The sequence below is a fragment of the Fonsecaea monophora genome, assembly GCF_001642475.1.
Source record: "Fonsecaea monophora strain CBS 269.37 chromosome Unknown Scaff103, whole genome shotgun sequence".
NCBI lineage: Eukaryota > Fungi > Ascomycota > Eurotiomycetes > Chaetothyriales > Herpotrichiellaceae > Fonsecaea > Fonsecaea monophora.
The window spans coordinates 78,350-90,717 of record NW_019174034.1 but is presented as its reverse complement, the minus strand read 5'-3'; the positions used below and the strand labels follow the sequence as shown (position 1 = coordinate 90,717).

The 12,368-nt window shown below is 51.6% G+C and overlaps 4 protein-coding genes across 4 annotated transcripts; 2 read left to right on the top strand and 2 right to left on the bottom strand.

Annotated features, from left to right (window-relative positions):
* Positions 1-864: 864 nt before the first annotated feature.
* Positions 865-2,779, top strand: AYO21_09844 (hypothetical protein; the record flags this gene model as incomplete). Its single annotated transcript, XM_022659773.1, has 5 exons — positions 865-973; positions 1,024-1,459; positions 1,549-2,167; positions 2,241-2,388; positions 2,457-2,779. The coding sequence occupies 5 exons, from the start codon at positions 865-867 to the stop codon at positions 2,777-2,779; spliced, it is 1,635 nt and encodes a 544-aa protein (XP_022507936.1).
* A 1,690-nt stretch (positions 2,780-4,469) lies between these two features.
* Positions 4,470-6,941, top strand: AYO21_09843 (hypothetical protein; the record flags this gene model as incomplete). Its single annotated transcript, XM_022659772.1, has 5 exons — positions 4,470-4,649; positions 4,947-5,655; positions 5,709-5,838; positions 5,901-6,229; positions 6,289-6,941. 5 exons carry the CDS (start codon positions 4,470-4,472, stop codon positions 6,939-6,941), a joined length of 2,001 nt encoding a protein of 666 aa, XP_022507935.1.
* Positions 6,942-7,682: 741 nt separating this feature from the next.
* Positions 7,683-9,649, bottom strand: AYO21_09842 (hypothetical protein; the record flags this gene model as incomplete). The annotated part of the gene is made up of 6 exons (XM_022659771.1): positions 7,683-7,769; positions 7,821-7,885; positions 7,936-8,929; positions 8,979-9,186; positions 9,234-9,326; positions 9,375-9,649. The coding sequence occupies 6 exons, from the start codon at positions 9,647-9,649 to the stop codon at positions 7,683-7,685; spliced, it is 1,722 nt and encodes a 573-aa protein (XP_022507934.1).
* A 515-nt stretch (positions 9,650-10,164) lies between these two features.
* Positions 10,165-12,146, bottom strand: AYO21_09841 (hypothetical protein; the record flags this gene model as incomplete). Its single annotated transcript, XM_022659770.1, has 7 exons — positions 10,165-10,313; positions 10,366-10,439; positions 10,508-10,958; positions 11,019-11,551; positions 11,607-11,831; positions 11,882-11,958; positions 12,051-12,146. The coding sequence occupies 7 exons, from the start codon at positions 12,144-12,146 to the stop codon at positions 10,165-10,167; spliced, it is 1,605 nt and encodes a 534-aa protein (XP_022507933.1).
* Between the last annotated feature and the right edge of the window lie 222 nt (positions 12,147-12,368).

The following is a 12,368-nucleotide window of genomic DNA, read 5'->3' as shown; positions in this document are numbered from 1 at the left end:
GGATACCAGACTCTCTTGCTATAAGTGCCGCCGTTAATATAGACGCCTACCTATCTATGCTCCTAGCGCCATTCATTTCGGCGCTCAATCTCCGTTAGTCGTCGGTGCTTTGCAACTCCGGCCAATTGACCAACTCTCGAAGGAGACACATGTCGTGGAGAGTGGCACCAGCTATAGCGAAGCGGGGTAGTCGAGCTCGGCTGCAGCATTTGAAACCTGGGGTAAAGAGCGAAGCCGGTTACGCCGAGCAGGGGCTACTTCCGAGTCTCAGCTCTTCGATTTGTCGAACCTTACCGACCTTGTGACATGACGTCACCGCCCCATTGTCATCATAAGGAGTAAATCTACCTCGTACTACGAGAGATTTGCTTTGACTTCGAACCAGATACTTTGATCGACGACGATGCGGACTCTGTTCTCCAGAATTCGGGCTTTGACTGAGCTGAGTTGCGTCGTGTTGATGACTCTGGCAACGTCCATAGCCCGCCCGATGAGGACGCAGGCTAGCCCCTTAGGATCTTCCCGAATGGGACCTGGAGAACAGCAACTCCGGGGGCGGCGTGCCCCCTTTCGACACGGAAAGCAAGGTGAATCGATATGAGCCTGTCAGAGGTATTTCGGGGATTAAATTCCATGTTCCAGAATCCCGGCAGGCGAGCATAGTCTCCCGCTCTTTCGACAATATCTGGGGTATCGGTGGCCAGGAGGGAGGGGGGGAGGCCGGGAGAAAAGACAAATACAAGCACCCAAATCCCCCGACCATGAACATACGGCCTGCATCCTGGTTCACTTTCTATGAAGCCATGTCATAACACACTGCTTTGATTGCTTTGAAATCACCAAACACCGGACTTCGACTTCAAGATGAAGTTTAACCTCTTCAATATTCTGCTCGTGGTTTTTGTGGCGCTTGGTACGCTGTCGACCGCGTATGGACTTTCCATCATTGGTTCAACCTCTGGCCAACCGAACTGTAAGTGACACGGCGGATATTCCATATGATCGAAGTTTGAACAAATACAGTCTACGCATACTTCAATTTGCCGCCCCAGGGCGAGCCTGGCTATGCACATACCACCAACGTCCTCGGCGGACTGAACGGTGCGAACAGTGGCGGTGCTTTCTTGGGATGCATCCTCAGTGCCTGGACCGCCGACAAGTATGGCCGCAAGCCTACCATGATGATCGGGTGTGTTTTCATCATCCTTGGTGGCGCCTTGAATGCGGGCTCCGTTGCCATCTCCATGTTTGCCATCGGCCGCGTTGTGGCCGGAGTTGGCTCGGGCATCATGGCCATCGTCACGCCCATGTACCAAGGGGAAATCGCCACGGCCGAGACTCGCGGTGCCATGATGTCCATCACGGGCGTCATGTGGGCTTGCGGTTATACCTTTGCCGGATGGATTGGATACGGCTGTTCCTACATACCGGGCACCTCGCGCCATGCTTCTGCCGCCTGGTAAGGCTCATGATTTCTTTTTTCTTTTCTGGCCAATAACCGCATTCTTTTCACCTGGGTTTGCCTGTTTGGCTAATGGTATAGGATAGGCGTTTCCCCTTGGCGTTTCAATGCGTTCCCGCTTTGATTGTCCTTGCCGGCATCAAATTCATCCCCGAATCCCCCCGTTGGCTGTTGAGTCACGACCAAGACGAGGCATCGTTCAACGTTCTGAAACGTATCCACGCCCAGGCGGGCGACCCTGACCACATCAAAGCCAAGGAGGAGTTCTACCTGATGGAGAAGCAGCACAAGGCCGACAAACAACTCTCTTTGAACCGAAGCTTCGAAATTCTACGTACCAAGGCCAATCGATATCGTGCCCTGGTCTCCGTGTTGCTCATGTTCTTCGATCAAATGCAGGGTGTCTACGTCTTGGCCAACTACGGCGTGCTGATCTACGGCTCGCTCGGACTGAGTGGCAAGATACCGCTGCTCCTCAACGCGTGCTGGACCACGTATGCCATCGTCGGCAATACTGTCACCGTATTCATTGTCGATCGCTTTGGGCGCCGGCGACTATTGCTGATTGGTACTATGGGCTGTCTCACCAGTCTGATATTCGAGGCGGCACTCACGGCAACTTACCTTGGCACAAACAACAAGGCCGGCCTGCACGCGTGTGTATTCTTTGTGTGGCTGTTCATCACCTTTTGGGCCTGTTGCGTGGTAAGACTGACCTTGATGCCGCCCTCGCCCTCACGAACGTAGTTGTGAACAATGTGCTGACAGGAGATGACAGGATGCTACGCAATTCGTCTACGTGTCTGAAATTTGGCCAAACCACCTCCGGTCTCAGGGTACTGCACTGGGGTTGGCGACTTTCTTCTTGGCCAGTGAGATCACGCTGGTCGCCGCTCCCGTGGCCTTGAACGCAATCACTTGGAAATGTTTGCCACACCAAACCCCCCTTTACGTCCCCCTCGCTCCGCAAAACAACAGGCTAACCACCGAGCAGTCTACCTCGTCCTCATTTGCCCCACTTTCGTCTACATCTTCGTTATTTATTTCCTCTTCCCTGAGACCAAAGGTCGGACGCTCGAGGAAGTCGGGTCGCTTTTCGGGGACAAGCATATCGTTGCACATTGGTACGGTATCAGCGAAGAGGAGAAGGAGAAGATCCATCAAGGTGCTCTGCATCTCACGGAGTCTGGCCAGATTGTGGATGAGGTTGTTGACGACCTCCAACCAGCCGCAAAACCCGAGAACGTCGCTGAACATCTTGAGAAACCAACGTCGTCAGGAATTCCTGTTCGATTGAACACCGGCGAAGCTGATTAACCAAAGGAAAAAGGGGCACTGCAGAACGTGATTAAAGTATCCCATTGCAGCTGGCAATCCTGGTCGTCTTGTTACTATTGGTATGGTCTTCGGTTCCTCCGTCACGCTTCCAGCTCCCCCCCGACATAGTAATATCCTCTTGAGAGCCGATGCTACAAAATTAGATTACCCAAATACTCTATGGATATTTCTGTTACATAGCTGGATAATTACCATTTTGACTTATATTAAACCCTCTCTGCGCGGCAGATTTATTCGGCAATATTCGCTCAGGCACATCTACTGCGCTCCTGTTCTTCCCGACATATCTGTTTTTCCTCGCTACATACTTTCTGCATAAATTAATGGAAGGAAGAAGCCTCCGTAGAATTAAAGCACTCAATTTACCCTTTGGGCAGGAATATAACCAATTTCCAGTAAACGCTCTGACCGCCTGTCTTCAAGCCTCTGCTATGACATCAAATCAAGAGCATATCCACTTGAAACCATTCGCTGAGCGACATTACTCATGTTGTGCTGGTAAGACTGACCAAGTGAACTACGGGGTCAAAAGCAAGTCCTCACGAACTATAAAGGGAACGCAATTATCGAGACGTTACAATTCGTGTGCTCTGTTGGCGTTTCTCCATTTCTCTGCATGCTCTCCTAATAGAGCGTCAAAAGAGACAGCAACTCAGCCGCCGTGTCGGTAATTCATCCCCTTCTCCCAGAGACTGTTCGGCGATTATTCCCCGTGTAGATATCTCTGCAAGCTTGCAGTGAACGGGCGTTCTCAGGCGTTATCTAAGGTCAAGTTATACTGGGTCATCGATGTCCGGGTGAAGAGGTGTGTCGTCAGCCAGCCATTGCCTGTGAGTATTTACCTTGTCTGGAATAGCTTGCCCCACTGATTCCCTCAGTTATCCAGAGTTTCACGTCGGTCCAGGGCTCGCAGATCCATTGATGTGCGTGCTCCAGATATTCACTCTCGGGGAAGACATCTCCGCAATCAATGCTTGCTCGTTTCTATCCCGACTCTCGGAAAAGGCTCCTTCCTCCGCGAACATGGCTTTTTCTGTAAGCTTGTTTGAAGGTGGAAAAACCCACTTGAACGCCACAAATTTGATCCCTTCACTTCCAAGGGGAGTGTTCGAGGCGATCCTGTTTCCTTAGTCGGATCTTGCTGGGGAGTGAAAACTTCATTAGATGACCAGGCAAAGTCAGCACGATCGACCATGGTGCCAAAGGGCATCGGCAAACAAGTCTGGGAGAATCTCAAGTCGAGACGACGGTCACCAGAGTCACGGCCAAATTGAGCCACAGCTGATTCGTCGATAAGCCCATGGTCACTGACCACTGACATAGAATGTCCCTGTTTGTGTGGCCAAATGGAGAATTGCACCTCCGAAGCGGCGCTCGGTCCGGGGTCCCCGGTACTTTGGACTGAGAAAATGTCATCGACTCGCTTCGAGGCTCCACGAATCGCGACTCCAAGGTCGAGAAATCGGTGCGCACAACTTAACGCGGGGTGCGGGGAGTTTCTCCGCCCTTCCCGAGCCCCGAAATTCGTACGCGATATGATCGTCGAGCCTGTGACCTTACTCCTTCTTTGTTCTGTCTGTCGTCTTTGCTCGCATCGTTCATGAGTCGTCCTTTGTTGAGTGAGAATCTGCCACGAACAGCTTCCCCAAATTCCTTGCTTACCCAAAGCATGGATAGAGTCTGGTCCGACTTCAATTTCAATTTGCCCGCCTCGCTCCTCGCCGACGATGGCATCTTCAATGGTTCGACCAAAGAGACCTTCAAGACGGCACGACGCAAGAGGAGGTGCCCAACCTCCGATCAAGATATGTTCCTGGCCTGCAACGCCTGCAGGCAGAAGAAGGTCAAGGTAGGGCACCAGTCTCGCATTGTCGCCATTGTCCTGGACTAAATATCTGGAATGGGGTTACGAGTAGTGTCAAAGAGACAGCCGAAGCCCTTGTACCCGTTGCGTGAAACTGGGGTTGTCCTGTTCCGTGCCGGAGGAGGATGGAAGGAAATTGTATGTTGTGCCTTGACCCGGCGCCCCTTCCCACCATCAGAGCTTTCCTTTGGCTTCACGGACCGCTTTCGCTAAGCAAAGAGCCCGACATGTAGTAATTCAACCCGGAATTACACCACGAAGCTGGAACGCCGCGTCCTGCAGCTGGAAGCGGAGCTGCGCAAGCACGGCTTAGACGTCCCTCCAAGCAGCGAACCAGCAGGCGAGCCCACCGATGTATCATCCCAGCTGTCGGACTCCACGCGCCATGAATCCCTCAACTCTTCTCGAGGAGGCATCCAGTCCAGGAGGTCTTCTACCAATCTAATTGGCAGGCTTTGCCGGTCTGAGCCACGGATCAGTACAGACCGAGCAGGTCGGCTGCATTTCTACGGGCCCTCTTCCAGCCTCCACACCGCCGAGAGTATATCTTCTTGGTTTTCATGTAGCGAGACGCTGGGAGAGGTACCGCAAAATAATGCCCGCGAGTTGCCATGTAAGCTCCAGAATCACCTCCTCGACCATTATTGGAAGTACCAGCATGGAGTCATCCAATTGGTTAACCGACAAGCCTTTTTGAGCGACATGGAAGCCGGTCGTTGCCGGTACTACAGCAAGGCTTTGCTCTACGCCATATTGGCCTCGGCCGCCAGGGTGTCAGATTACCCGGAGATCAGGGCTCTGGTGGTGCCGGCAGAGGTTGAGACACACAGCTACCGTTGTGAAGAGCCTTATCTGTTCCGGAAAGCCACCACTCTGGTGGAAGAGGAGCTACAGAACGATGCAAGCGTGACCACTGTGCAGGCTCTGGGCCTGTTGAGCGTAATTTGTGTTTCTTACTCGGGTTCGGACGTGAGAGGATGGATGGACTCAGGTACGCACGACCGCAAATATGCTCAGACATTCAGTATTGAGGACTCGACTTAGGTCGCGCCATCCGTCTCGCTTTCGAATTCGGCCTCAACCACGAGCTCTCCATGGTGCGAGAGGACAGCTGCACCCAGATGGACTCGGAAGTTCGTAGAACTGCATTCTGGGGCTGTTTCACCTTGGATCAGTATGTTTGCCTGGCTTGGCCCTCGGTTTTGACGTCGTATATATTGACCCTCGTAATCACAGGTTGTGGTCGACATACCTTGGGCGACCTCATCTGATAAGCCTCGACGATGTCACTCAAAGTCGTCCTGCAGCATCACCGGGCGAGCACAAGTGGGACGATGTCATTGCTGGTGCTTGGGCTGGCCTGAGTGAACTCCTCGAGCGCATATGCGATTCCATGTATCCACAACTTCGACTCCGCGTTCCGCCGCTTGCTAACTTGGTCTACACAGAAATCGAAAACTTCCGTCGAACATGCTCCTGCAACAAGACGCGCGCAAGTGGCTGTCAGCGCTACATCCGAGCCTTCATTACGCTCCAGAGTCGCCACCCGCTGTTCACGTGTTACAGTAGGTTGTCCTCCGCGAATGGCGTATCTTGTTCGAGGCCAAGTGCTCTCTTCCTTGAGGCTATGGAGATGGCCGTCTTTACTATCTGTCGCTGACTCTGCTGACTTGGGAGCCAAGTCTCCATTATCACAGTGCCTGCATGCTGGAAAGGCTCTCAGAAGCTCGTTTCGGGGCAGCGATCCCAGATATTTCCCCGGAGACGGTTACTGCCCGCTCGACCTGCATCAGTCACGCCCTACGGGTCGCAGCCATCACCAAAGACTACAGAACTCATCACGGGAGTGCGCGGACCATGATAGGTAACTCAATCTCCGGCATCATCATCGCAGTGTTGGTTTTGATAGCGAATTGGATGGACAGAGGGGAGAGCGATGCGGGCGAGTGTCTCGAACTCGTGGATTCGTGTGTCCGCAGCGTGCAAGAGATGCAAGTCTCCTTCGCCTGCGCGCGGACCCTGTCCAAGCAGGTGCTCTATCTTATGCGCCGATATAACTTTCCTTCGCTCCCTTCACAAAGCCGGACCACCTGGAACGAGGCTGACAACAGTCTCTTGTCTCAATTGAGTCAATCGCTCCCAATCTTCTCTTCGGAGCCAGGTTCTGTGATATCTCACGAGCACGACCTCGACCTGTTTCCTGCAATGTTTGAACACGAAGGGTTTGAGATGTCGGTGCCATGGACCATGTCACCCGAAGTGATGGGTCTTTTATAGATGCATTTAAGTACCTTTGCCTCAAATGAGGGCCCCAAGCAAATTAATAATAGCCCCGGGAACTCGACCTTTACGAGCTGGAACTGCCCTCAAATGGTAGTGTCCCGTCGCGGAATACATTTTGAATCCCTCTCTAGATTTCGCCGGTTGTCGAAGACGACTACTTAGCTATCAGAGCTGCTTCCTGTCTGGCCTAACGGGGTTGGCTTCCTTCAGTCACGGTTCCTCTGTCAAATAAGCTAGGTCCAGCAGACGTAAGGTATAAGCAGTCAGTAACTGAAGAATAGTGTGGTAAAGTAGATATCATAAGTTTGGAAGACGTGAGTGGTAGGGTCCTCAAAGTATTGATTTCCAAGTAAGAGAGCTCGTCTTGCCCTGCTATTTAAATGCACATTTGGTAGGTGCACCAGTTCCTACCTCGGTTTATGGATATAACGGCGTTGCCAAAAGAGTCTTTGGAAAGCCAACAGGGTTCCGATTCGAACTGGTACAAAATTCTGGGGACTGCGTCTACAATGCAGAGACACCGGAAATGATTGTTGACAACCGCAGTCTAGCAATCATACAGCCATGGATTCACTTGCCACGCCGGGGAGCCTGTGATGATCGTGGCTATTAGTCGACTCGGGAGAATTCGACGAGTCAGAGCCGGAGTAGAAGCAGTTGAGTCCGGGCAACGTTGTCCATAGGCAAATAGATGAAATTCCCGTCCAATACGCCAACCTGGTGAAGGGGCATATTCTATAGCTTTTCTTTGAGATGACGATATTTCGCTGGCCATATGCCCTGCTTACCGGGTGACAGGATTCCATTCGGGTCTACTGTATCCTACCAGCTGGTGAGCAACTACTAGATGAGGTGGTCTTCTGGTTCACGAACCTTCAGTCTCTCCACAAATCTCCGGTATGCGTGATCGTTGAAGTCGTACGCGTCTGCAACCAGATCTAGAAGCTTGGTCAGACATGGTCCTTGGAATGGTGCAATGCTTTCATACCCATGTAGTTAATGTGGGACCGATACTTGCTGAAACCCCTTTGTCGACCTTCTCTGTACAGGTCCCGGAAAATTGCATCCACCGTTTTCCGATGGCTGGGGTTTGCCTTATCGAAGACCATCATGTTGACAAAAATGAGGTGTCGTTCATGCATAAAAAAGTCGCAGAAGAGGTCGAATCCTCGGCCTTCACAGATATTGCGAGCCGTTTTCACCCACTCAAGCACCATTTTGCCATCAGAGGGAATGATGGGAGAATAGTCCGCATGGGCGCCTATGCCGGCCTTTTCTTTTGGCAATCTGTATCTCACCATTGGTAGGCTCCACAGGCTGGGAACTCCGACGAAGAAGCCACCATGGGGATCCGGGATCGAATTTGCATCTAGAAGCTTGTCGTCTTCCCCAGAGAAGAGGTGACCTTGAAGACGGTACTCTGCGCCAGGCACCTTTTGTCCTATTATCCTCTTCAATTCGTCAAAGTGGGATTGGACCACCGCCTTTGCACCATACAGGCCAAATTTGACGTTCCAGTATCCGAACCCTAGTTCTTTTTGAAGTTCCCGGAGCCGCCAGTCTGGAATAGGACCTTCTTCTGGCCACAACTCAGCACGTTTTCCCGTCATACCCAACCATTCCACAATATTCGAGACGTATACTGTGTTAGGTAACAGGCCATCTCTGCGTAATGATCCGAATATATCAACAATGATTTCGACGTCTTCAAAATTAGGCATGTCAAACGTGCAGGACATGTAGGCTTGTGGTTGCGGATGAAGCCAGATCCCCATCTTAGTGACGATTCCCAGATTGCTCTGCAGAAACAAGCCTTCGATGGACGGACCAAAACTGAACTTGGAGAGGTGTGCTGATGGGGAGTTGGATATCGCAAACTGGCCCGTCCGCACAAGGTCGCCGTCAGCAAGCATGACCTCCATTCCACTGATGTGCTGATGGTGTGTTGCTGTGGGTGTGAAACCGGTACCGCGGTCCACGGTCTGTAAGACGATGAGTATTTCTGCCAGTCAATATGAGTGCATCGCTTACGTTCCCGACCACGCTTCCCCATCCCAGTGAAGGAACACTTGGCCAGACTCCCAGCTTGTGCTCGACACAGTAGAGGTACAGGTCTGTAAAGGTGACTCCCGGCTCGACCACCGCGTAAGAGAACTTGTCGTTGACCTCAATAATCTTGTTCATGCGATGTAAGTCGAGTGCGACGGACCCATTAAGCCTTGGCGCTGGTCCTCCATATCTGCGGGTCTTAGTTTCTGGACTCACTCTTCCAGTTCACACACTCACCCCAAATTCTTCCCTCGCGAGAAGGTCCAAACAGGAATACCAAATTTGTTGGCGACTTTCAAGACTGCCCGGAGCTCATCGATTGAACAAGGACTGAATGTTCAGTGAGAGCTGCATTCGCTTTCCCATGGCGACACTCACCATACCGCCGCACTCGGCATTTTCCTTTTGCCTTCATCCTCCCACAATTCATAGGGATCTACATACTCTTCCAGCGCCTGTCCTTTGAAGATATTGTCCTTCCCGACCGCTTCTCCGAACTCGGCAACTGCACAATCAAACTGCTGCTGATTGACACCAGGTGGAAGGACATCCTCGAGGGGGCATAGAAGAGAATGCGAAAAGAGGTTGCGGTGATTTTGTTGATATTCAGGATCGTTGTATCGGATTGGAAATTTGGCGTCTCCCGAACCCATGGCTGATTCACGGTAGAATTCAGTACACGATGATGTTCGACCTCTGTGCCGCATCACAAAGTCATCTCCCATTGCCTTTTGAATATCTACCACTGATGGACTGCAGGGGTATACTTGCTCCAAATGGGGCCCTCCAAGTCACTCCCTGAGATCTTCAACCCCACATTCGCCTATTGGAGACAGAGCATTGCTGCTCCTTCAGATCTCACTCCACTTCCCCAAACGCTTTTGGCGGAGTACTTTCCAGGCTTTCCTGGTGGGGCCCGGTGGAGGTGAAGATGTGGTAGTGCTGAATGAATCAGGTACTCTGAATGCACGGATTCTAGGAAGGCACAAATCCACCTAGGTATATACACGGTCGGGGAGCTTGTTAAGTACAACCTGAATTAGGCACGATAAGAACTTTTCATAGGAGTGCTTAGCAGAGAGTACTGGTTGTCGTCCAGAGACCATCCCAGATCCTGCCGCCATTTTCTCCTCCTACCATGGCAGCATGGCTGCTCTGTCTGCTTCAATTACACCTTGCCAACATTCTCCACAAGAGTCTCGACCCCATGGGTGCTTTTCGTCTCCCCATCATGGGTCATGGCCGGCTCACCTCCAACTTTTTGATGGACGAGCTCGGTCACTCCGAACAAGTCATCCATCTGTTCCAGAGACATCCCTATCAATGGGTTAGATGGGTAGAGTCTTTTCTACTTCTCCCGTGTACGCACCTTTAGTGTCTGGAACAAAGAACCACACAAACACAAATGAACAGAGGCAGCAGACGCTGAAGAATATGTAGGTTCTGCATCCACACGTTAGCGACCGGGTAATATTGGTGGGCTTCCTTCGATGCTTTGACAATGGACTCACCCATATCCATTACTCCCCATGTTCACCAACATATTTGGCACGGCTCTTGCAATGACAAAGTTCCAGAGCCACTGGGAGGATGCAGCGATGGACACGTTCATAGAGCGCAGTCGTGCACTGGGAATTTCTGACACATATATCCAGGGTGTCGCCCCCCATCCCATTTGGAAGAAGACTGCAAACAAGTAGATGCAGACAAGCGCAAAGTATCCGGCACCCGAGATCGGCACACCAGGTTTGGGCGGCGAGATGCGAACGTAGAGCCCAATGTACATCATGTCGCAGGCAATGGCAATGGCAGTCCAAAGGAGAGATCGTCTTCGCCCCAGCGAATCAGCAAAGAATATCAGATAGGTCGCACACGAGCACATCTTCACAATTCCGTAAATTCCGGTCGCCAGAAGGCTCACTGAAGTCCCTGTGATCCCTATGTTCTTGAAGATTGTGGGTGCTAGAAAACAACCAGTCAGATCTTAACACGACCAACCAGCCATAAGCCCATGGGCCTCACCGTAGTAATTGATCGCATTTGAACCGGTCAAATTCTGGAACATCATGAGGACAAAGCTGATCAAGGCTCGTTTCCGGTTGCCAGGTATCGTCCACATCTCACGTTGTAGAGCTCGCCAGCCTGCGCCGTTGATCAATAAGCGTTCGCGCTCAAGTTGGATGGCAATGTCTTGAAACTCGCTCTGCAAATAGGGATGGTCCTCGGGAAGATTCCGAACCAAAGACAGGACCTTTTTGGCCTTTTCCCATTCGTCCTGCTTGGCGAGATGGCGAGGGGATTCATTCATGAAGAACATGCCAACGATCAAAAGGATTGCCGGTATTCCTTGTGTTGCTAGAGGAACTATGTAGGAGCTGGAGCCGGTAAGGTGGAGTTCGGCACCATAGTCGATCCAAAATGCAAGCATCACACCGAAAGTGTTGAAGAACTGAAAGGTTCCAGTAAGCGCACCCCGGAGAGCCCGAGGAGCGTTCTCGGAGACATAAAGAGGAGCAATCATTGAGCACGCTCCTGCTCCAAGGCCAGCAATAAGCCTACAGGGTGGTCAGATGATGATATCTATCCGAGTGTCGTTGGTGTGAGACGTACCGAGCTGTATACATGCACCCTAGGTAACCCGAGGCAGCAAATTGCATGACAATTCCCACCAGGCCGATGAAGGCAGAACCCATCAAGGAAGCACGTCGTCCATATCGGTCGGCGAAAGGGTATGCAAGTAAAGCGCCGAATATGCACCCGAGCTGGAGGAACGAGACAATGTTGGCCGAGAGGGTTGCGGCATCGTTTTTGCTGAGGCCATCAAAATGATACTTCCTACGCCCTTGTCAATTGCTTTGTGCCCAAGGAGGATTGAGCCAACTGACTTGGTGAAAGCAGGGAGAACGATGACACCGCCAATGATACCCGTGTCCATACCAAAGAGCATGCCGGACATACATGCCTGCGAAGAATGAAGTCAGTGCCTGCGCACTTCAGAATGTGGATTGTAAGAGAATGCAGCCTTGGGACTCGAATATGATAAATGGCACATACTGTCAAGGTCAGCACGAAAGATCTCCATCCATAGATCTCGACAGGATCTTCCTTCATAGCGTCATTGCGAATGATCTTTTTAAGGATAGAAGCCATGCTGTCGGTGGTCTCGCAAATGCAAAGAGGTTGACGGATGAGCTCCTGCAAAACACAAGAAGTGACCCGGAGCGGGAATTGGACACTGGGAACCAATGTCAATATATTCCAAGTCTAGAACGATTCAAACCTGTGGGGAGACCGATGGAATGCATGAGACCTGCAGAGGGATTCCGTCGGCAATGCATTATACCCTCACACGGTAGGTAGTAGCAGACAACA